The sequence below is a fragment of the Ipomoea triloba genome, chromosome 12 (assembly GCF_003576645.1).
Source record: "Ipomoea triloba cultivar NCNSP0323 chromosome 12, ASM357664v1".
In the NCBI taxonomy this organism is placed as follows: domain Eukaryota; kingdom Viridiplantae; phylum Streptophyta; class Magnoliopsida; order Solanales; family Convolvulaceae; genus Ipomoea; species Ipomoea triloba.
Genome location: NC_044927.1, coordinates 24,748,225 through 24,773,782, shown reverse-complemented (window position 1 = coordinate 24,773,782; position 25,558 = coordinate 24,748,225). Strand labels below are relative to the sequence as shown.

The window sequence follows — 25,558 nt, the reverse complement described above, 5'->3', positions numbered from 1 at the left end:
CATTCTGTTAAGAAATCTTCCGGTGATGACTGTAGAACAAGGAAGGTGTTTCAAGTCCAACGTAAGCCCAAATCCGGCAGCCACTCCTGTCCCCAGTAGAATGGACACTACCTTCTCCAACATCATAAACCCAACCCAAAAACATTTATAAATTAACAAATCAGAATATGAAATACAAATTAATAATAATAATAATAATAATAAGTGGCATTGATTACAAGCTGTACCTTGTCGCCGTAGAGATTAAATTTAACGAGTCCCTGGTTGGAGTGATCCCCAGATTTCCCTTGCACTACTGCTGACACAATTTGCGCGAAAGAATAGAGAATTCCAATCCCATTCACAGCTACTGTGTATCTGCAATCACTTTTTCTCTTTTACTTATATACGATGAAAGAATATTGGAAAATTGGGCTAAGTCTAATTAAATTCGTCTGATTGTTAATTTGGTAATTGTAAAGTTTCAAATTTGACTTTCAGTTAGTTAGAATATATATGATCTATATATATATTGGTCTTCTTGATTAAATGAACTGGTCAATTATATATGGACAATAATTGTTGAGTGGAAGCTATTGAAAGGCCAAGTCTAGCAATGCCTTTCTAAAATATGGGAAAATAGAGTTGCGCATTCGCTGCCAACTATAAGTTTTAATGTAATGATAATTGTTTGATCCTAACAAATGTATTAGGTCACGGGTTTAACCCAACAAAAGTAAAAACAGTTCAATTAAGACTAATTACCAGTACGGAGAAAATTGTTGGGCAGAGGCTGGTGAAGGACTAATTCCAACACTCGACCTGCCTCTTGAAAATATAATGTGACTGACTAGGGTCATAAGAATTTAGATGAATTTATCCAATGTACACCTTCGAATATTAATTGTGAGTTTCTCAATTGACTCAAAAAAGAATATACTAAGAGGATGAAGAGTTTGAGGGTGTAAAAGTGCTCACCGATATGCGTAAAACTTGTTGAAGGTGAATTGGGGTTTGACGTTGAAATCGAAAGCAACGTTGTTGTCGCAGTTTTTGTTGTTGTTGTCGGAGGTGGCGGAGAGGAAGTGGATGATGGAAACAACTTTTCCGACAAGCGAAAGTAACCTCAGTACAAGATTCAACATGGCTAAACGACCCATTTGATGTTATGTATGATAAAAGCAATATTTGTCTGCAGTGATCAAAGTTCCAATAATGTTCTTTTTGCTTCAATTCAACTCTCTTCTTCACTATTTTATATAGAAGAGTTAATTGTGTGAACATTGTGGATTTGTCGATCGGCTTGTCTAAGCCAGCACATGGATGAGTACGAACGTGATCAATCGGCCGGCGGGGTTCAACTTTAATTTATTAGAAGCAATTTTAACGAAATTATTTTAGTTTTATTTCTTTAAAAAGTATTTAATTAATCCCAATTTTTAGTTTTTATTAATGAATATATCCATCAGGTTTCTGAAGATACTACTTTACTAGTGACTTTTTACTAGTATAACTATGCATGATACGTCTATTTCTACCTATAGTATGAGACAAGTATTAATATTGGAGACAACCTCAATCAAGTTAATTTAGTAATCATGCATGCATAAGGTTATGATTTATTAGTTTTTTTTTTTTTCAGTTCAAACTAGTTAACTATACTATAAACAACTTAAAATGATTATTTTCTTATGATCATTTGTCAGTACAATTAAAATCACACGACAAGTTTTACTTATACTACATATTCCAATAACAAATTTCTCATAATTAAACGTGGATATGGGTGTACCAAGCTTTGGGATATTTAGAGCATCCTTATCAATGAAATTTTTTCGCGGTTTTTGAGGAGATTTTGTAAGTGTGATCAGTGTATGCGCCCGCATGGGCGCAGCGGATGGTTGGGCAATGATTTGGTCAGAAATTACTCTACTATGAACCTTCATTTGTAGATGAATTGCTTTCACTCTCTCTCATGTCATGGTGACAACTTTTTTTTTACATAAACCACCAAATATGCACTCGTATAGATGCTCTTTGCCACCAACCATGAATATAGGTTTCATTTTATTGGCGATTGATGAGGCTTATTAATTTGGTCGATCCTACGGCTAGGCTGTCAAGAGCCAAGGTGTTGGGTCCCTCCATGTGAAGAAAGTTGGCAACATAAGTTTGAGGGGGGAGGTTCACAACAAAAAGACAAAGAGAAAAAGAGATTATTCCTTTTACCATGTGAATCTAGAAAATATTTTTGTCCTAGATAGTGTTGATGTCTTTGATAAATTTGTAGATGTATGGCTCATGTGGTATCTTAAAACTTTGTACTCAAGATTTGTGATAGTGAAAACTGTTGGGAAATAGCATAAAATGACATTTTAAGTGGTTATTTTGTGATACAATTATATGTGAGTCTACCTTCAATTCAGATCAGGTCAAAGTGAATTCGAGTTTTTCGTAATTAGCCAACGAGATTGATATATATTGTACGCTCAAAATGAATAATGGGTGAATGAGAAATTCGTTCCCAAAGTAGACTCATTTGAGATATAAATTCATGTGGAAAAGCTTTAAAGTAAGCTTTTGTTTCACATTAGTAAGAGAAGTGGGGTTACACCACTATTTATACAAGAACATTTTTATACAAGAGCATTTTAAGGTATATTGACTAGTATAGCATAAAGGCTCTCTTGTAGGGGATTGCAAAATCAAATCATGTCTAAACTAGAGCAAGTTAATGAAGAATATATAGTAGTGACTATACCTTTTAATTCAACCCTTAAAAAGTATTTGTAGTCAACAAATTTAAAAATTTTAACTAACAGTAAACGTCCAAGTCTTTTTGGAAAATTTTGATGGACACAATAGATGATAGGGCGGTGGATACAAATCCTCCAAGACTAAAGCTAGAAGCTACAAGCATTTTGCTAAGAAAACTTTTGGCGATGATTGAAGAACAAGAAAGGTGTTTCAAGTCTAACGTAAGACCAAATCCAGCAGCCGCTCCTGTTCCCAGTACGACCGACATTATCTTCTCCAACATCATCAACCCATGCCAAAAACATTTTGTTAAAAAAAATTATAGATTAAATTATTTTTAAAAAATAAAGTGGAAATTAATTTGGATTATAATGTGATTAAAAACTGTACCTCGTCGGCGTACAGATTAAATTTAACGAGTTCTTCGGAAGATTCCTCGGACTGCCCATGCACTACTGCTAACACAATTTGGAGGAAGGAATAAAAGATTCCAATTCCATTTACAGCTACTGAGTATCTGAAACCATTCCAGGTAACTTTCAATCACTTATCGGTATATAATGATTAGTGGCAGTTAGAATGATGTCACTCGACTAGACTATAATGTAAAAATTGAATCATATCAATTAGTTAGTTTAAGTTATAATTTTTATAAATTCACATGTTTTTCTTTTATTTTTTAACATGAGATTATTGGACTCTTAACGCTCTCATCTGGTGGACAACCATATCATTTTAAAGCTAATGATTGACCACTTGCAATTGGATTGGAACATTCTATTTCCTCTGATTATATTCAATTTTTCAGTGTGGTTTGATCTATCTGTATTATAACTCAGTTGAGTAACTTTAAGCCCTTGACCCAATCTTAATTAGATTCTAACCAGGACAACCTCAAACTAAATTAGTAATTTCTAAGTTAGATTATACATGAAAGCTCTCTATTAGCATTTAGCTGATTTTTTTATCGTGGTCATTTGCTAGTTAGAACTATAAGGTGAATTTCATTAATTCGAGCTGCGACTAAATAGCGGTGGCAAGTTATTTCATAATAAACCAAAGAGTGGTTTGAAGGTAGAAAACTGACCGGTAGGAGAAAAAATCGTTGAAGGTGAATTTGGTTTTGACGTCGACGTCATACATGAAAGCAGCGTGGTCGTAGTTGTTGCCGGAGGTGGCGGAGACGAAGACGATGATGGAAACGACGAGGCTGGCAAACGAAACTATCCTCAGTGCAAGATTCAACACTTGTAAATAACCACCCATTTGATCGATCTTACGTATGTTAAAAAGGTATATATTTGTCTGCAGAGGTTAAAAAGTTCCAACTTGTCTTTTTGCTTCCATTCTCTTCCTCACCAATTTATATAGAAAACTTGTGTGAATAAGTTTTTGAGTTAAGGATACTATAGTTTTTTTTTTTTTTTTTTTTAAGTACTCTACTGAGTCTCGAACCCACTCCCATCATCCATGTAGGAGTGTTAACCGGGACATCGAATGCCACTAGACGATACTATAGTGAGTTAAGGATACTATAGTGAGGATGTGTACAAGGTAAATTTTATCTCCTGATTTTAATTGGTAAATGATAGGTAAGTTTCTTATAACTAATTGACTTGAATCAAGAAAATTAATAGGTCGGTTACTAAGTCAACAACCGGATCAACTTTAATTGTGGTTGTCCCAATGTATTTTTTGCTTAGTATACTTATTATACTCTTTTAAAGTATCATGATATAGCCCATAAATAGGTGGTCAAGTGTGTTAGAACATGACTCTTGTATCTGAGTTGAATTTTGCCAACACTTTTTCGATTGAGTCTGTCACACTATTTTTGTGTAATTTGTAAATTATTGTACATTAGTAAGATTTATTTAGTAATGACTGGAGTTAATTCCATTTTTGGTCCTAGATTTATAAGTGACAATCCACTTTTAATCCTTTTTTATTAGAACATCCTCATTTAGTCATAGTATTATTGTGGCATAACCATTTTTAGTCATCTTTCAACAAAATCATTAAATTTTCGTTAAATACAAACACATTTCAATCGTTTTTATACAAATTAAATTGAACCGTTATATTTTTTATGTTTATCTTTTTGAAAAAATTAATAATTGAAGACCGAAATACCCTTGTATTTAACGATATTTAAACTGTTTTGTTGATAAAGGACAAAAAATGGTCATGCCACAATACCAAAAGTAGATGTTTTAATAAAAAATGACTTCAAGTGGATTGTCACCTATAAATCTAAGACAAAAAATAGAATTAACTCTAATGACTGTGAGTTGCCCTCGTCACAAAAAAAATTATAATATTGAAAATATTAAATAATTAATTAATGGATACAACCACTATTTTGAATCTTCGAATTACTAGGTATTGTTCCAAGCGTTGAGATATGGTCACCAACCATGAATGAGTGTAGGTTTCATTCTATTGAGTATTGACGGACTATGTAACTATATATGAACTTCAGAAGTCAAAACAACTAAACGTCATAGATTTAATTAGTTTGTTAATCATTAGTAATTAATTAGTATCAGTAATCTATTTATTAATAAGGAAGATATCTGTGTGTGTGTGAAAATTTAACTGGGTTTGCAAAAGGGAAGATTCACCTGCGAATTTGGGCCGCCAAGGAGCCCATTGGACAAAACAGACCCGTTATGTTGACAATATGACAATTGTACTGTGTTCAAAATCAAGCCCAAAGCTTCGTCATTCCCAACTTTGAATAAATAAGTTTTAATCCCATTGTGGCTACTAGGAAAACAAAACTTAACGAGTCTTAGAGTATTCTCATTAGATGGCTTTTAAGTAGTTTTCTATAGGATTAATTGTGGAGTGAAAGAGAGAGAATGTTTTAGATCTTCGTACGAAGAGCTGTTTTTTTTTGTTTCCACAGTAGACCCCATCAAAAATTAAAAATACAGCGCACTGGGTGCGTGAGGCGCACCAGAAGTGCCCATCCGAACGCATTAACCATCAGTTTTTAGAAACATTTTTCTGACAATTCTTTTTTTTTTTTCTTTCTCCTTCCTCATTCTCTCCTAACAATTTGTGAAAAAACTATATTGAGGATGCTATAAACAATATTAAGATATATAGATATTGACGTGGCATGTCTAAATCAATATACTTAAGCTATTACTTCATGAACTAAAATAATAATAAAAAAATTGAATGATGGGGGAAAATTCGCAATTACTATCTAAAGGTGTCCATTGGATAAATTCCATGCTTTAACCTTAGCTGGCAAAGAATTACGTAGAGATAAAATCAACCTAAATTGCTCATAACTTACCTGTTCAAATTGAAAATGTCAATATGTTATTTTAAATAAGAGTCAAATTTGTAACATTGCGATTATAATTAGCTTTACTAAAAATAATACGGAGTAATATATAAATCCGTATTTCCTTCCTATTGTCGGAGTTCATAATAGAAAACAAATTATATTCAAATGAATATATATAGTAGCTTTAGAAGCCTCGAAAAAAGAAATAGGAAGAAACGTCAAACGTCCAAATTAAGAATATATTCCTCGGATTGGATAAAGAGACACCACTTACCCAAATCCCATATTTTTCTTTCTTTCTTTCTTCTATCCTAGCTAGGGCTTGTCTTTTAGGATAGAAACATCATCATATTCTTCATCATCATCATCATCACCATCATCATCTCATCTAATCCTTTCAATCCCACTTTGGAAAAAGGGGATGAGGGGCGGTCAAAAATTTTATGCCCTTCATTGACCACCAAAAAAAAGCACTGTTTGGCTGCATTATAATTGCCCCCATCATCCTTAAAGGAACCACCGCACAAAACAAGGCCATGCAAACATGTATTGCCGTGCAATCCAAATACGACGTAAGTGTTTGATAACGTAAGATAATTATAGTATGTATGTGGTGAGCCTGCACGGACAAGCTAAGGATTCTTCTTCATCCTGTAGTGCATTTCTGGAATAGTCTTGAGCCTAAAGCCAAAAATATCGCCCACCATATAATAAAAATATAAAAGGGGAAAAAGTTTTGGATTATTATGTATTATTGTAGGTTCATGTCTTGGCTTGTTGTCTCTATTCTTTTCAGAAGTTTTGATGATTAAGATGAGACTAATTAATAAGGAATCTCAATAGATGAAGTGTGTTGAGAGAGGATTGTAAGTGAATTAACCACAATGTGCATATGTTGATAAACTAACTACCTATAATGTTTGGAAACTTATAGTAAGTGGTTGGTTAGAAACCTAGAGTTTGATATTTGAAATGACATTTCTAATAAACTTTTATACTCCGTATCATTTTAATTATTAAAGATATGAAAAATCTTTCGTGATTATTATTGATCATTCGTTAAAAAGTGAATGTTAAGTCTTGGAGGGCCAAATTTGTCATCCTACTATAAGATCGTAATACTGGCTGCTATGCAGTTATAAGAAAATAAAATTGTCTTCAATACTAGCTATGTCATAACTTTTGGTGTAGTAAGTAGTAAGTGTTTGATCCGGTAGCTACTGGAAGGAGTGTTGTTGGGCAGGGGAATTGTTGGGTGGAAGCACAGCGAGGAAGAAATAAACGATTAATCATTATAATAAAAGGTAACAACAATGGGGGGTGGTTTGGAAGACTATAATGATGTTGAGATGTATCTAAAATTGATTTTTCTTTATTTCTAATTCTAGAGGGGTATTTAGGGTATGTTGTGGTGGGTTAGGAAAACATGCAACTTGGCGATTTGCTTTCATTTCGATGGGATTGCTGTCACAGCCACAACCATCTTAGGGGAGACAACCACAGGGCCGGGCTATATACCATTCTCTTATACATATATATATTTCTCTTCTTTTGCTTTTGCATTAATATAATGAGTATTGTTACACTATTTTCACTTTTTCCTCTCAACTAATATGTCACACTTTAATTCATAAAAATGTGATCTTAGTTTTGACTCCTTAATTTTTTTTTTCTTTATCGAATAAAATTTAACCTGACGGCAGTTTTAATTTAATTTATAAGAGTTTACTACTAATTATTTTACTTTATATATATTTTCTTCGTTCACAATCTCAATCAGTGAGTAAATGAGAAAGAATGAGGTAGCTAGGAGATAGTAGCAGGGTGCAGCTAGAAAGAAAAAGCAAAAGTTTGTGGTCGTCAGGGTGGGGGTGGAACCAATTTATTGTCGGAAATTGATGCATATATATATGTCTATGTTGTATCGCTTAGATGCACATACAATGATTCCTTTTAATCACGTGATTATTAAAACACACATTAATATGATTGCTGTCAAAAATAATAATATTAACTGCATATTAAGAAACTATTGCAACTCCATCTGTCTTCACCCTCCTGCCCTAAAGTCGGGTGAAGCACAGGGAAGTACTGTGTTCTTTAATAATTGTCAAACCTAGTACCTTGTAGTTAAGGGTTCTTATCCTAAAGCCTGATGAAGCAGTAAATGTTCTTTAACGGTTGTCAAATCTTGTATCTTGCAGTTAGCTGTTCATGCTGCCCTAAAATCCGGTGAAGCATTGAATGTTCTTTAATGATTGTTAAATTTTGCATGTATTTTGCAGTTAATAGCTGAGCATGCCCTAAAGTTGGGTGAAGCACAAAATGTTCTTTAACTAACAATTGTCAAACTATGTATCTTGCGATTAATAGCTCCTGACCTAAAGTCTAACTAGTAAAGCACTGAATGTTCTTTAATGATTGTCAAATTCTATGTCTTTTGGTTAATAACTCATGCTCGATCTAAATTAAAATCTTGTGAAACATTGGATGTTCTTTAACAATTGTCAGATCCTATATCTTAGGGTTAACAACTCAATCATGTCCTAAAGTATAGTGAAGCAAGGAATGTTCATAACAATTGTCAAAATCGCTAAATCATGCCCTAAAGTCTAGTAAAGCGCGCACTGAATGTTCTTTAACAATTGACAAATTCTGTATCTAGCGGTTACCAACTAAGCAAAGCTAGCTATTAATGAGAGATTATGGGTGAAGTAACAATTTTGTATCTAGCGGTTACCAGCTAAGCAAAACTATTAATGAGAGATTATTATGGGTTAAGTAAGGGAGGGGCATATATATAGATGAGGTTGGAGATTAGAGAAGGAACAAGGACGTCACAGAGAAAAAAAAAGTGAAAGCTGCCATGGAAACACATGAGGAGAACCTTTCACGCTGTTATTGCATGTGGCTGTGGGCATCAACAACACCACCCATTTCACATATCAAATCCATTCAATCACCACTCACAACTACGTACTTGTGTGTGTATACATATATATATATATATATATATCATCTCATCATCTTCTCTCTTCTGCATTTCTCTTTCTCCCTTTTTATTGCACCCACTTTTTTCTTTTCCTTTCTTTTCTTTCATTATTATTATTATTATTATTTAGATATCTCTCCATTTCAACAACGTTTTTGGTGGATCTGTTACCAGTACATTCCATCAACATCCCCCGGCCAGCCCAGAATATATATATATATATATATATATATATATATATATATATATATATATATATATATAATAATCTCATCTCTGCTGGATATGATATGATTTTCTTCATTTTTTTTTTAAATTTTTGCTGAAAATTGTTTAATATTTATATGACAATAGGGTGGGGTGGTTGGGGGATGCTTTTTGAACAGATGATTTCATGGATTGGTAGCTTTATTCACAGTAAACCAATTAACCTTTATTACTGAAAAAGCAAATTCCAACAAGATTCCTTACCCTCAAACATGTGGACCATCAATTACATTATAGTGTCCCATACTTGCATATATGTATATATATAATTAATCCCTTTTTTTTTTTAAGTTGGAACTATGATTGATTGATTGTGCAATCAAGAAACGGAAGACTTTCAATTCGTGAAGGATTGTTATATGTATATAAATATATATATGAATGATGGTTAAACCACTGACCTTAAGTTAGGGGGTTGCAACATCAAACAACCTCGGCCACACCTCTTTTGGCAACTTTGATTAATTGTTACCAACAATCAAGCACTTATCACGTCAAAAATTATAACTGATTTACGGTCCGTTCAAGCATTGCAATAAGCATTTTGATAGCCTCCACCCAATGAAATATAAGGCAGTTTCCTAGCTAGTTGTCAAAGGATCACAAGGAGTTAAAATGACCTAATTTGTTCATAAGTAATCGACCTAAATCAAGAAGTTCAATAGGTCGCTAAGCCAAAAGTTATAGCTAGTAGCGAATGGACAACTTTATTCTCTTATTCTTACGTAATAGTCAGCGCTATGTTTTCATGATAAGATGTTAGACTTGGCTCTTCGAGCCGCCGCCCAACACAAGTCCTCCCCCAACCCAATGGAATATAAGGCAGTTCCCTAGTTGACAAAAGACTACAAGGAGTTAAAACAACATAATTTGTTCATAGTTAGTTCAAACAAAAAAGACTAATAAACTGCTCCTATCATGGATCAAATTTTGTAATAAAGTGAACCACTTAACCAAATTGGATAGGGTTAGCCCAATCTATTCAATCCTTCATGGTACCAATGTGGAAACTAATTAATTAAAGTAGGCTTGGAGGAAAACAAGAAAAAGGGTAAGCTAGCTTTAAACAGTGTTACTTTGGGCACACTAAAGAACAAGAAAGACCAAACTGTGGTTTGACTATGAATGCAAGCAAAGCAAGCTCCAAGGTTTTCCCTCCTAAGATGTTTTTAAAATTGGTAGCTAAGCTAGTTGCTTTTGCATGGTTTTGAGTGAAAATTTGGCGTTTTTTGCTTTTTCCTTTTTGTCAATAATCTCAAAGTACTCAACCCATCAAATCTTTATGGAAGTAATTAATTCATTCCTCGTTGGTGTTTTTGCAGCAGTCTGCAATTAGTCGTTAAACTGTACAGATTAAAGCAAAAGCTAAAAGCTGTTAGCTTAAAACCATTGCGGCACGGCCTACTTTCAAATCATCCCCGCCGGGACGCTTCTCTTGGGATGGAGCTGAGGGTAAAAACCTAACAAAAACTCCGGCGAAAACTCCCAAAAGTGTGATTTTTTATTTCGGAGTTTCTGAACTGAAATCAATACTACAGATTCCGAGGAGTCAAGAAGAAAACACACGAGACAATCCTAGTGAAATTTGGTCAGACAGTTAGCTAGGCAGACACAAGGTTCTAAATTCAACTTTTTTATGTGAAATTTGTCTATTCGGGTCAGTTATGGATAACCTATATTGGTTCAGCTCCTTGTGATTCTTTGCTGTTTAGGATTATAAGACAAGTTTTATCACGATTGTACCTTCGAGCAGTGGTTACGGGTATTTGTATGGTAAGTTGAATGAGATTTAAGTTGAAGTATGGACTGAACTGAAGCTTCATTTATGAGTCTCTATACATTTCTCATGCACTGTTGGGTCAATCAGAGATGTATTCAGAGGGCTTCCAAAAGCAGGAATTGCTTAATGTTGGCCTCAAAAATGGAAATGAGAATAGACTGAGAAAGTGGGATTCCGAAGCTTCCCATGAAGGGTGTTTTTTGTTGAATGGGAGTGAGTAAAGAAAATTTTTTCAAGACTTGCAGGGCATGGGGAAGACTACTAGAGAAGCTTGCATTTATTGCACTTAGCTTCATTTATGAGTCTATATATGCAATTCTATTGCTACCCATGATTAGCTTATAATTGATGTGATACTAACATCCTAAATTATTGCAGGTAACATATAGGTAAATATGTTTTCTGGTAATCAATACACACCCTCGGACAGTGACTATGAGTTTTTCTAGGTGACTAAACAAAATAGGCGACATTGCGACAAGTACCATCATTTTAGTGAGTACCTTAACCATGATCAAATCACAAATTAAACTTGATTAGTCACAAATGACTTGGCAAACCTAGTACATACTATTGTATCTTAACATGTATGTGTATGTTAATTTTACTCAAAAACATTAGAGTCGACCACGAATTTATACTTTTATACAATTAGATTATAAGTTTTTTTACTATGTGGAAGTGTCATCCAAATTAAATGTTCAAATATCTTCTTGAGTAATGGCATACTCTTCTTGCATGTAATGAATTATGCAAAGACCATGAGAATAATCAAACAATAAATAGCATGCCGTTATTGAATACCTGTGTTTAATTTGATATTTACAATGGATACAGACATCTCACACAAGACTTACTGCATATATGTAGAAAACTAAGGTTTTAGCGTGGTACTGGTAATTATATTAATCAAGCCCTCATATGTCATCAAATATTAATGAACATCATGAACACATAGCTAGCTAACATAACCTAAATCCATGAACATATAATCCATATTAGGATAGATAAAGAACCAAAAAATGGTACCGGAATTTAATCAACCTACCATCGGAAACAAAAAAGAGAGTTTTAATTTAACACATCTTCCCGGCAGATTGAGATTTAGTAATTGTCTTCTTTCATCCTTCCCAGTCTGCAGATTATGTTTCAGAAAACCCCCTTTTTTTTTTTGTATAAATTTAACAATTAGGGTTTTTTAGGAAGAAGAGAAATCACAACAGTCGGCCAGTAGAAGAAGCAAAACCAGACAGATCTGCTGCGAAGCCATTATTGCCACTCCAGAATTGATCATTTCCTGACATTCCCAGAAAGTTTCTTGATAAATTTAAGGCATTGTTGTTATTGTGTTCTTCTAGCTTCACATTTACCAGATTGCCGCCGGTTTCGAAGGGTTTTGCTCCGAGATGATCTGTGGCTCCGGCGACGTATTGATCGATTCCGGTTTCGAATTGGAACATGCCGCCGGCGGGGTGATCCAGGCCGGATAAGAAAGGGAGTTGCGTGATTCCTTGTTGGAGTCTGAACAAATCGGCGAACCGAGCGGATAAATTTATGCCGCCGGCGCCGGAGTTGTTTCCCGCCGGGAATTCCATTTCGTTCGCGCCGAAATTTAAGCCGAGGTCCGGCGGCGCGAAGCCGGTGAGAGGTGGGAGGAACGGTATCTGCGGCGGCGGCGGCGGCAAATGGTGGCTCGGAGCCGCCGATATAATATCGGCGTGGCGATGAGCGTTGTTGGAGCTGGAGCTGGGCGCGTCGGCGGCGGCTCGGGCGGGGGACTTGGATCGGCTCCCTTTGCTTCTCTTGTTGCGGCGGCAGCCGCCGCCGACTGGGACGTTCCTCAGCGCGCCGCCTCGGGTCCAGTATCTCCGGCAAGTCTTGCAAAAATGGCGCGGCTGCGACAAGCTGTAATTGTTGAAGTAGCAAAACTTGGTGTTAGTCGACTCGCAACGCGGACACTTCAGCGCCGCCTCCGGGATAGGGATCTTAGCCAGCCTCGCCCTCTCCGTCATCGATCCCGGCCTTATCCCGCCGCCAGCCGCCGCAGGCGGCTGCAGCTGCGGCTGCCCCTGCGCCACCAAAGCCGCCGAAAGTAGCGCCGAACTCTCACTCCCATCAACCCCATCACCATGCTGCTCACATCAAAATCAACAAATTAAAAAATAAAAATTATTCTAAATTTTCTGCTACTACAAGGTTAGGTTCGTCTAATTTAAGTATCATTAAGTTTATGTTAGTATATATTAGTATATTCAAATCGAAATAAAAGATAGAACAAGAATATTATCAATAATCCCAAAAAAAAAAAAAAAATCTCCCCCAAATATCCATCTTTTATGCTCTTTCTTTTGAAAATAACGAACTTTTTTTGGTGCTTGAGGACGTACCTGGTTAGGCCAATTGGGAGGATCTAGATAGACCGGAACAGAAGAGAAAACCATGGTGGTGGGTGCTGATTTTATTTTTATTTTTTGATGATATATGCTTAAATTCTCTCCTCTTTTGTAAAAGGTTGATGAGTTTTATGGTGGAGAATCACATCAATGAAGAAGGGTTGCAGAGAGAGATAAAGGAGAAGTATAGTGAGGGAGAGAGAGAGAGAAGTGGATTGGGAAAAAGATAAAGGAGGGTCCTTTATTTATATATATTTTTGTTCTTGTTAGCTCCTTCCTATTACTCTCTTTTTGTTTTACCTAGTCATTAATTTCACTTTTAGGCTTTGTAATTTCTTGATTAGTTATATGGATAATATACCCACCTTCTCTTTTTTGTGTAATCCCCGCTCGGACGACCTTTCATCAAATCTTGTATTATCTTATGCAGGTCATGACGTTAAGTCACAATGAAAAGTAGACAAAATTATTACGGATAGTAAAAGCATTATGGAGTAGTATTTTGTAGAGATAACATTTCCGGTAATAATATGTTGTATATATAAAATAAAAATGAAAATTTGGAAAGTGATTTGTTAGTGACGACTGTGGAGAAGAGCGTTCAATTCGTTAATAATGGCATCATGTTGGTTTTGAGTGGGAAGTGAGGTGTACGCGCGTAATATTCGTCATGTTCATAGAGAATTAAACTATTGCATCAAGATCTCTGCAAATGCGGGTGACATACAATGCAAGATGGACTTCGTCTTTTGGAGTGGCATTGAATCAAGTGAGACGTCGAGACCCATTATGGTAATTAACACTATTAGTGTGGTGTGGTCACAATTTATATAATTTGTTTACTAGCTTTCCTCAAGTAGTCATGTATTTTTAAAAAATTATAAAAGGTGGTGGCATATATGCATATAGGAAAATATATCTACAACCCTAACAATTTCATTCTTTTCACACTGAAAACCCTAATTGTTAAATACACGTACGTAGTACTACATTGATGGCACTTCAATTCGTACGTACGAAATCAAAGAGGCAAACATACATAAATGCTGGTGAGAAGTGCACGTCAGCAATCACCATCGAAGCTTCCTTCTCATCCCCGGCCGGCTGGCCTGTCCACACAAACTCGTATAATTACACTTCAATTCTTATAATCATAATCAACATACATTGCTTGCAATGTACTATAAAAATATATAAGCTACATCCACTCGAGACTGAAAGAATTTTGATTTACGAACAAGTTTGCACTTAGTACTCATAAGTGCGTTATGAGCGAAGTCTGATAAATCAAAAAGACCAATAGATAACTGCCGCATAAAGTCAAACTTATCTTATAGTTATTAAGTCAACTTTCCAACCAACTTAACTAGCATTGGTCATAAAAACTGAAAAAAAAAAATATATATTGTGTATAAAAAATATTAGTTACTACACTTTTATAAAGATATTCGTCTAGTGATGCACCTAGAAATCTCTAGGTTTGGACATACCTTATAGCTAGGCTTGAGAATAAAGATATTTTAATCTAATAAATAAATATTTAATTTATTATTATCTATTTTCATTGTTTAATTTAGAAAAGTACAGTATATTATTATTTTTAAAATGGAAAATATATATAATCACATATTTCACTAATTTTCTAATAAATGTAGGTTCCAATTTAAGAAAGAGGTTTTGCCCAAAGTGTGAAAGGTTTGAAGCAAAACGTAGCATCATATCACTAGGCAATGTCCATTCGTTGTTCCATTCCTATATGTTTCCCAACGTTGGGTCCATTGTTGTACCTCTCTCTCTCTCTCTCTCTCTCTCTCTCTCTCTCTCTCTCTCTCTCTCTCTCTCTCTCTCTCTCTCTCTCTCTCTCTCTCTCTCTCTCTCTCTCTCTCTCTCTCTCTCTCTCTCTCTCTCTCTCTCTCTCTCTCTCTCTCTCTCTCTCTCTCTCTCTCTCTCTCTCTCTCTCTCTCTCTCTCTCTCTCTCTCTCTCTCTCTCTCTCTCTCTCTCTCTCTCTCTCTCTCTCTCTCTCTCTCTCTCTCTCTCTCTCTCTCTCTCTCTCTCTCTCTCTCTCTCTCTCTCTCTCTCTCTCTCTCTCTCTCTCTCTCTCTCTCTCTCTCTCTCTCTCTCTCTCTCTCTCTCTCTCTCTCTCTCTCTCTCTCTCTCTCTCTCTCTCTCTCTCTCTCTCTCTCTCTCTCTCTCTCTCTCTCTCTCTCTCTCTCTCTCTCTCTCTCTCTCTCTCTCTCTCTCTCTCTCTCTCTCTCTCTCTCTCTCTCTCTCTCTCTCTCTCTCTCTCTCTCTCTCTCTCTCTCTCTCTCTCTCTCTCTCTCTCTCTCTCTCTCTCTCTCTCTCTCTCTCTCTCTCTCTCTCTCTCTCTCTCTCTCTCTCTCTCTCTCTCTCTCTCTCTCTCTCTCTCTCTCTCTCTCTCTCTCTCTCTCTCTCTCTCTCTCTCTCTCTCTCTCTCTCTCTCTCTCTCTCTCTCTCTCTCTCTCTCTCTCTCTCTCTTGATAATATTCATCGTTTCCCGTCTTGGGTAGCCTCTTAGAGCTAAGTCCAACATCATGTCATCAAAATGTGATGTTGATTGTTATGCAAGTATAGTTAAATAAAGTTACGCATTCACTATTAATATAATTACAACTTTTGGCATAGTAGTAAGATGACACCCGGTTAGGGTTTCATCTTCAACTATATATCGGGAGATGTATGTATTAAAGATTTTCTCACTTAATAATTGCGGTAAAAAATAATGATGAGTATTACGGGTAAAAATATGGCTTTATTAAGGATTGGGAGTTAGACACGTACTTGTGTAATAATAAACACTCTTGTAAATGAAGGAAAACTTCTCTATTGCAAATTCCAAGTTGATGTAGTGAACACCCTCCAAAGCTTAAGAGTGTCAAGTGAAAATAGCACAACTTCTTCCAAGAAAACTAGAGAAAGATCTAAGCTAAAACCTATCTAGAATTTTAAAGTGCAAACTAAATATCTTCTCTACTGCTGTTAATGTCTCCCAGATCTGGAAAAATGGACTTTTATATTGCTCTTCTAGGGTTTGACACACTGGTGTTGCACGGGCGTGCGACTGCTTGTGCCGCGCGCATTTGCATAGCACGGGTGTGCAACGTCCGTGCGAAAAATCGGTCATGTTGTTGAGTTATGCACGGGACTTGCACCACCGCCCGTAGGTGCGTAGCCTTGCTTCCACGTCACGAACTCGGCTTGTGGTCCTTTTGCGCGTCTTTTTTCAATTTTTCTTATGTATGATGCGCTCTTTCCTATGCATTTTGCTCCAATTAGACATGTTTTTTCTTCCTTTTATAAATTCCTCTCATCATAGTGCAATTGGGCGTCACTGAGCATAAAACGCAACCTTTTAGTTCAAAACCCCAATAAACACTTTGATTCGAGCATAAAAAGGGATTAAGAATGGAGTGATATATGATATAAAATGAGAGTCATCACTTAAATACAAAATAATCATTTTTAGACCTATAGAGGTTCAGGCAAATTAGTCTCATCTTGCGATATACACAAACCAGCATATAAAATTATTTAATTATAGTACCTTGTCCTAGGTATACTATATATATGTACTAAAGCAGAAGTGAAATTAAAGTAATAAAGTGGATGACGGTCCCCATCAGCAGAGTGAAGCACAGAAGAAGAAGAATATGAGGCCAAGAAATTCGTTAGGGGGTGCTTTTCTTGCATGGTCCGACCGAGAAGACAGACAGCACGCTCCTATATGCAATGCACTGTGTATTATTTGTGAACCAAAAACAGCTCTCAAGACCACACAGAAAAGATGAGTCGAACTAAAGAGATTCAGTTAATATGACTCTTAGATATGAGAATCATGGTTCACCCACTCGACCACTTCTTACGGAAATAATACATTAATTTGCAAAAAGAAATGTTATACCTCTCAAATTTAATTTTATCCCCGTGATGAAATGATTTTGATAAGTATTGTAATATTTTATTTTAAAAAAATATTTATTAGCTTTATAAAAATTAACTGATATCACTACTATACAAGTATACAACTAATGTAATGTAATTGCATCACTCGAGATTTTCTAAATTTAGAACATGTAATAATATATATATATTACTTTTATTTGTAGGGAGATAAACCCTAACCTCATGCATGGTACTATATATATGTGTGTAGTGTGTCTTCATTCACATTTTTGGTATATATTAGTAACCATTACCAACACATTTCTTGTGTAAGTTGTGTTGTCGTTTGTAACTTTGTTAGTTCATGTATACCAATTTCCAAGAAGTGAGATTTTCCCATTTATATATTCCAATTAATAATTATTCAATATAATGAAATACTATACATAATTAATAATTCCAACAATTTTACTAAACTATAAAATACTACTTTGTAACTCACAAGGGTGTGAATGAGGTGCCGTAAATTGTTTCCCATTTTACCAAATGTCTCGTATTCCAGTCAGCACAAACATAATTAGTCATGCATGCAAAGTTAGGGTCCAACTTATGATTTGTATTTAATTTACTTTTTAAAAAAAAAACTCAAATATCATTAAATCAAAGTCATAATACTAGAGGGTAAAGAAGAAATTCAACAATGAGGACCAGTTTGCGAACAAAACAAATAGTAAAATTTTTTTATGATAAATTAAAAATTGAATTAATAATTACGGAGGAAATGATAGGGTCAATAATCAACACTTGTTCAATTCAAAAGCTAGAATTTAGTATATTTATTAGATTCACCTTTAATTTACTTGCCCACACCATTTTGAAATGCATAAAGATATATGATGTCAGAGTATGAAAAGCAGTCAAAGGCAGGTCCTATCCTCAGATATAGAGTAGCAATTAAAGACTTCTTCTTCTTCTTCTTCTTCTTTTTTTTTTTTGAAAAAGAAAATATTTTTAATTTTTTTCTAAACTAAATAGAAAGAAAATTACGAAATTAAAATGGTAATGTGGCTAAAAACTTTGAATTCAACATGCCATATTTATATGTACGTGGTGGTTTACAGTGTCTATGTTAAAGCTGGAAAGAAGAGAAATAATGGCAGAAGATGTCCCATTGAAGGGAGGGCAATATAAGATGTGGTCCAACATAAATCAACCTTTAATTCATTTCTTACAATAATTTAATTCCCAATCATTATTTTCTTATTCCGATATTCTACTAAACCATACCCCATTTTAATTAATTTTAGAGAGAAAAAACCTTTTCATCCAAATTATAATGAAATATATACGGAGTATCACTTTTCGTCCCTCAATTATATTGTCGTCATATTTTGTTTATTAGTTGTTTGCGAAGTAGTTTTTTCCGTCCTCTAATTGATCCAACCTTAACAAAACTCAAGAACCAAAAGAAATTCACTTCAGAAAATAATGAGTGAAAATGTAGGAACAGGTATAGCTGGAAGATAAAAAGTATTGTTTTCCTTAATTTTATACGAAGTAAAATTTTTTCTATATGGTCTAGCATAATACCTACCTTATTCAAGAAAATGAAATTTTCAATCTTAAATTATTTCATTTTTAGTATGATATATAATGTGTTCGGTGGAGGCCTAGATGACCTAATTCAACATTTTACCATCTAATAGTGTATGTATGGTGTGAATACCATGCTCAACAATATGGTCACTTTCAGATAGCCAGACGGAAAATGAGTCAAAGATTTTTAGAGGTGTCTGATCTCTCCCCATTTTCATGACGCAATTAATTAATGCACCTTATATAGGAAGATTTCGGGGACGTGCCGGTATCTTGACTTGTCTTCCATGTGTCATACATTAGTTCTATACGACCTACAATTGCCATGAAGCTAGTTCTCTAGTCGACCGATTGTGGTTGGGATGAGGAATTAGCATTACCTTGATCGGTCACTTCCTGGTTGACGTCCGCACTGGCCTAGGTGTGCCTTGCTTCCGACAGCCTAATGTCATGCCCTACCCGGTGACCGGAAAGTGGGCGTATCTTGCCGAGCAGATTACTCCGTGCATATTCTCCATTACCATCGAAATGTGGTTTTGGTCGTCACGCAAGTGTACAAAAATAATGTTACATCTTCGTTTTTGGTTAGAGCTTTTGACAAAGTGATAAACATTTGATCCCAACACAATTTGAAAGCTCTATTGGTTCATATTCAATTGAATTTTGTCAAGATAAAGTGCTTACCAGGCCACTACACTAAACTAATAGCTAGTAATTATAACGAACGCTCAACTTTATTTCATCATACTTGCATAACAATCAACGCCACGTTTCGATGGTATCTCAACCCTCCGATCCACCAACAAATCTGATGGGGTAAAGTATGAATGAATAAAAATAGAATTAAGAAAAAAAAAATAGAGGACATTAGAGATGGGATCAAATCTCACAGAAAATAATGTATGCATGATGTGCACATGTGCTGTAGTGTGTAAAAGAAAATGTTGTAATGTGGGGCTGGGTGGGGGAAGAATCTAATTCCCTGCAATCTAATCAATCTCTCCTTTAATGGAGGAATATGCCTTTAGCTCATTTTCATGCAAATATTTTAAAAGAAAAAACTAATTTTAAAAAAATAAAAAGTGACACCCTTCTACTTTAGTTTAATTTGTTTTATACACATTATTGTTTGCTTAGTACATATAGTTGGAAAGTAATTTAGGAAATAATAATGAATCTCTTAATCGGGGTCACGTGATTAATGCATGAAGATAAATATGCTTTTGCAGCTATAGATTCCAAATTACTTGTTTATTGTCTTGATGATCACCCCCAAACAATATAATTTACTTGCTCACCAACTAATCAATACTTGGAATGCATTATATATATATATATAGCCTACTTTTTGCATATGTCAATGTGAAACTAATCAAGATTCAGTATGATAATGAGTCGTGACCACAACGACAGTCTCTTACTCTCTTACTCAGAGAAAAATTTAGTGTAGAACTCTTTAACTATATATAGTTTACTTTTAGATTACATTCTAAAATTTTTTATGTATAAAAATTCAGATTTGAAATGTTATCTCACTTTATAATATATCAATTTATTTGGGAATTCAAGATCTACCTTGATGGAAAGCTACTTATCCTCTCCACTTTAATACAATAATTAATTCATTATACGGGAACCATGATTCATATTGCAATATGGACCACTGATTCAAAAAAAAAAAAGTATTTTTAGTATACTGAATGTTTATTTTTTGAAAGTTCATTTTTTTTAAAAAATAAACATTCAATATATTAAAAAATGAACTTTAATATACTAAAAATAAATATGTAATTTGTCACCTTAATTTCACATTCATAAATCATATAATTTGTCACCTTAATTTCACATTCATAAATCATAATGGTGTGGGCTTTAGACTTTCAGTGGGAAGAAATTCTCACTTTGTGGCGTTTGTACCATATAAGAGGATTGGACATGAGACATTTATGGGCCGAATATATTTAGTCCAGAAGCCCAAAATAAAAAATTATGTTTTTATGTTATAGTCTATAAATTATCTGAAAGAAATAAATTGGAATAAAAAAACACTGTGGGAATAAAAAAAAAAATTTATATTTAGGTTTGATTTAGTTCTAGCAGATGTCTTTTGTTTGACAATTTTAAATTTAGTTTCAAACTATTATTGTTGTCATTTATCATCATAGACTATCATATTTTGGCAATGACATTTTTGTTTCTTCAATTTTCTTTCTAGTTTCTGTGCCTATTTACTTATCTCCTCTAGTTGCATGTCAAACTATGAGCGAAGTTTTACCTAGCAAGAATTATGATGCAATCAAGGAGCATTGATTCCTAAAAGAAGGCTGATGAATTGTCATGAAAACTATGTTGTCACTTTTCGCTATGTCTTTAACTTTTTTTCTACTACGCTATAAACACTTGTCGAATCAAGACTTGAGGTAGGTTCATTAAGAAACAAGCCTGGTGGTTTATGTATAATGTCAATGTCAATAGACATCCTTCGTGACTCTCCACCTTATATTCATCTCTTCCCTTCATTTCTAATGTATGTGCAACACTTTGCATAAATATTAATTGTTTTTTAAGTGTTGTAAATGCATTTGAGAAAGGGCATGGAATAGAGAGTGGGTGTTGATACCATCAAGCCTAGTTGATCAAGGAGCTTGTTGACTCTTTTCTTATTCTCTAATCTCTAATCTCTTTTCTTAAGGGAGCCTTGCTAAAATTAACTCTTTGGGTTTAGATGTGGTTATTTTTTCGAAAAGAAGTTTTTTTTTTTTTTTTTTTTGAAAATTTTTTGAAAAGAAGTTTAGATGTGGTTAATAAACACAAATTTTTACACGATCGATTTTATAAGGCGAAGCTCAAAGATACGCTGTTTTGTTTTTTTCCTTCGACCAATTAAACGACTAATCTGACTAAAAAGTCAACTAACGACCTCCGTCTCAGACTCTTCACTTCCTCCATCTCCACGAAACCCCATGGCGGAGGACGACGACGCCTACTGGGATCCGACCGACCCGGATCCGGGCCCGACTTCTGCTCTGGACTTCTTCGACAGAGATCGCCACCTCTGCTACTCACAGATGATGCTGGAGCTATTGCCGTCGGCGTATCAGGGCCAAGAGATCAACCGCTTAACTCTCGCCTACTTCGCCATCTCCGGCCTCGATATCCTCGGCGGTCTCGATCGTGTACTCCCAATTTCTCCATTCAATTTTAATTTCAAGTTATTCTCAGTGATTTTTAATCAATGCAGCATAAATTTTTTGCATTCTTGAAATTTGTTAAAATTTATGATTGATTTTTCTTTTCGAAATTAGGTTGACAAAGCTGGGGTGATTAATTGGGTTTTATCGTTACAAGCTCATCCGAGGAATGAGGCTGAACTGGAAAATGGTACTGTGCTTTTTATGAGAAAAAAATGCAATCTTTACTTATTAAATGCTGGAATTTGATTGAAAAGGTGAAGTTTTAATGGAATATTTCAATTTATTGCAGGACAGTTTTATGGATTTCATGGTTCTAGAAGTTCCCAGTTTGAATCCAGTGATAATGAGGTATTAAAACAGGTTATGCCAATTTGTGTGTATGGTTAGGATGATTTGAATGATTGAGGGTTAAGGGATACGCAATTGTTGTATGCAGGGTCCGATACCTAATGGCAGTCATTTGGCGAGCACTTACTGTGCACTTGCTATATTGAAGACTGTTGGCTATGACTTATCATTCGTTGACTCCGCGTCGATCTTGAAATCTATGAGATCGCTTCAGCAGCCTGACGGGAGGTATTACGCTAATTGTATTGCTTATATTTGTAAGATAGAGTAGTTGTGATATTACTCCGTCTTATAGAGTTAGGGTATGGCAGTCAGAATTTTGTATTTCTGTCAATTTTTCATTAAGCTTATCAAAAATTGTTTACACTATGTTTCAGTTTTATGCCTATCCATATCGGGGCAGAGACGGATCTCAGATTTGTATATTGTGCTGGTAAAGTGATGCTCTTAATTTAACTTAATGAACTTATTTAAATGCAAAAATAATTGTCAATGATTATCCTACCAGCGGCAATTTGCTCCATGTTGGAGAATTGGAATGGAATGGACAGGGAGAAAGCCAAGGAATACATATTGAATTGCCAGGTATGTAATGCGTAAGCATATTTATATTTTTGTGTTGTGTGTTATACCTTTTGAATTAAAAGATGCATTGCAATGCCTGCTTCGGCTTTCATTTCTTATGGAGTGAGTTTCATATTTTTCTTAGTATGCTCTAACATCACGTTCCTTTTACATTTCTTGTAGTCGTATGATGGTGGCTTTGGTTTAACTCCTGGTTCGGAATCTCATGGTGAGTGATGCTTCCCGTATTGGCTGTCTGAACTCTGAATTGTGCCCCCGTGCCATTTATTATTTAATGTAGATTAGACCAATTTGCATTTGCATTTGCAATCACTAATCTTCGATATATGTTTTCTATGTACATTTGATTTCTTTGCGTAGTTTTATTACTTTTATCTAACTGAAGGTCTGAAGCCAAACAAGATGTGTTTTTTTCGGGTGTCTCTAGAACCATTTGCCTCTTTTGAATTTATGTTATCTCCAAGACTCTTTTTTTTCCCCCTTTAATTAAAGGAAAAGTGAATAAAGAAAAAAAGTATAATGAAGTGGAGTGGAACACATTTTTGTTTTGGTGAAGTTGACCGATCTCTTTGCAAGAAAACAAGTATAGCATTTGTTATACATTTCTACTAAAGTAAGTGCGGGTTGCTCTTTGTTAATAATCAAAATCTAAGTGGTTAGGTATTAAGAGGGGTGAAGTATAGGTCACCCACAAAAATGTACTCTTCTCCAAGTGTCAAATTAACAAGTGTGGTTGCTGATCTAATTTGAACTTGAGTCTGCAATGTGCTCGTTTGCTATGATTTATATACGTTAATCTCAACATGTCTGTTTATTATTTGAGGAACATGTCTTTTTTGCGTCAGATTATTTAAGGTACTCATGGATGGTAATTATTTAGTATCACAGGTGGTGCCACTTATTGTGCTATTGCATCTCTCCGGCTTATGGGATTAATTGAAGATGATTTGTTCTCAAAGACTGGAACATCTTGCTGTATTAATGTTCCCTTGCTTCTGGACTGGACCTTACAGGTACAATTCCGTAGCAAATTTTAGAGAGTGACTGAATTGCTTATCCTTTCCTCGCTAATGGGGCTATCCCGATGGCAGTATTCATAACAAACGATGCCTGTTTGGTATTTTGTCCGCAGATTGAGTTTAAGTAGTTTACTGTGAACTAGTGTAAAAGCACAAGTTTCAACCTTTCATAGTAATCAAGCGCAAAATGCTATTTTCCTTTAACTGTCCTCGATTTGGTTTGACACGAAATCCCACTTTGGTTGCAGAGGCAGGGAGCTGATGGTGGATTCCAAGGAAGACTGAACAAACCCAGTGACACCTGTTATGCATTCTGGTTAGTTCACGTTTGGCTTATCTTTAATGATCCGTCTTTGTATTTCTTATGGACTGACGGGATTGATCGTCTTTGATAGGGTCGGAGGAGTCCTAAAGATCTTAGGAGCCAATAAGCTAATTGATAAGAAAGGTTTACATGACTTTCTTTATACCTGTCAATCTCAGGTACCGCCACTTCTCTATGTAGCTGTAGAAATGCTATAATCAGCAATGGATTTTTATTTGGACCCGTTGCAGTTTCTCTAGAGGGTTATGGTTACTCCCGTCTTATGAACCATAATGACTGCCATCATTCTCGAAATATATCTATATATCGTCAAAATTCCATCAATTCTTATGTTTTCCTGATAGTTTCAACATAGTGCCACGATCTCTGCTAATAGCTCAAGCGTTTTAGAAGATGAACCTCGGCTACTGACATTTGCTTCTTACCTTTTTCGTGTATCAGTATGGTGGTTTTGGTAAAGTCCCGGGAGCGCTACCAGATCTGTATCATTCCTACTATGGATTCTGCGCATTTAGTCTGCTAGAGGAGCCCGGCCTCGCTTCAATCTGCATCGAACTGGGAATAACTGATAGCGCGGTTTGTGGATTTTGATCCAATTGTCTCGTTATGTCTCTTCTGTATCATTCATGTCATGATCAGAATGGTTTTTCAGAGAATTCATCAGGTTTTCAACATATAGTTTCTATCAGGAAATGTATTTCAACATTTTTCAAGATTTTACCAATGCTGTCTTGTATTATACTGGAATTATAGTAGACTAAACACTTCATGATTCTTTTTTATTTTTTGCATTATTTATACGATTTCATGTTAGTTCTGTAAAAGATTGTGAAACGGTATTTAAACTTGGTTATTCTCCCATTTATTGGGCTAATCTTATTCTTTCCTCGAGTATCTATAATTGATGTGTGCTCTCGTTGAGAGATCGGTGCATGTCAAGAAAATAATGACATGCATATTTAAATAATGATTTTTTCTAGCCAATTCAATAGTTTATGTTAAAGATTTAAAGTACCTTGTTACATAGCTAATAAACATAAATAATAGTTTGATCAACAAAAAAGTTCACTATCGCCATCTGATCTGAATGTTGCCTCAATAAAAATGAATCTTTAGTA

General features: G+C 35.1%; 2 protein-coding genes across 2 annotated transcripts; one reads left to right on the top strand and one right to left on the bottom strand.

Annotated features, from left to right (window-relative positions):
* Positions 1-11,847: 11,847 nt before the first annotated feature.
* LOC115998404 (dof zinc finger protein DOF3.6-like) lies at positions 11,848-13,677 on the bottom strand. The gene is made up of 2 exons (XM_031237979.1): positions 13,467-13,677; positions 11,848-13,211 (listed from the first exon to the last, which is right to left on the bottom strand). The coding sequence occupies exons 1-2, from the start codon at positions 13,518-13,520 to the stop codon at positions 12,294-12,296; spliced, it is 972 nt and encodes a 323-aa protein (XP_031093839.1). The 5' UTR covers positions 13,521-13,677; the 3' UTR covers positions 11,848-12,293.
* An 8,166-nt stretch (positions 13,678-21,843) lies between these two features.
* Positions 21,844-25,324, top strand: LOC115998302 (geranylgeranyl transferase type-1 subunit beta). Its single transcript, XM_031237839.1, has 11 exons — positions 21,844-22,145; positions 22,275-22,350; positions 22,453-22,511; positions 22,600-22,739; positions 22,889-22,944; positions 23,020-23,096; positions 23,259-23,304; positions 23,985-24,109; positions 24,364-24,431; positions 24,511-24,598; positions 24,882-25,324. Exons 1-11 carry the CDS (start codon positions 21,933-21,935, stop codon positions 25,029-25,031), a joined length of 1,098 nt encoding a protein of 365 aa, XP_031093699.1. The 5' UTR covers positions 21,844-21,932; the 3' UTR covers positions 25,032-25,324.
* Positions 25,325-25,558: the final 234 nt, after the last annotated feature.

Bases quoted from the DNA above. Each gene is read 5' to 3' on its own strand.
- LOC115998404 (XM_031237979.1), bottom strand. From the start codon at position 13,520: ATGGTTTTCTCTTCTGTTCCGGTCTATCTAGATCCTCCCAATTGGCCT. The intron at 13,212-13,466 runs GTACGTCCTCAA...TGATGTGAGCAG, and splicing joins CTCCCAATTGGCCTAACCAG to CATGGTGATGGGGTTGATGG.
- LOC115998302 (XM_031237839.1), top strand. From the start codon at position 21,933: ATGGCGGAGGACGACGACGCCTACTGGGATCCGACCGACCCGGATCCG. The intron at 22,146-22,274 runs GTACTCCCAATT...TTTCGAAATTAG, and splicing joins TCCTCGGCGGTCTCGATCGT to GTTGACAAAGCTGGGGTGAT. The intron at 22,945-23,019 runs GTAAAGTGATGC...TTATCCTACCAG, and splicing joins CAGATTTGTATATTGTGCTG to CGGCAATTTGCTCCATGTTG.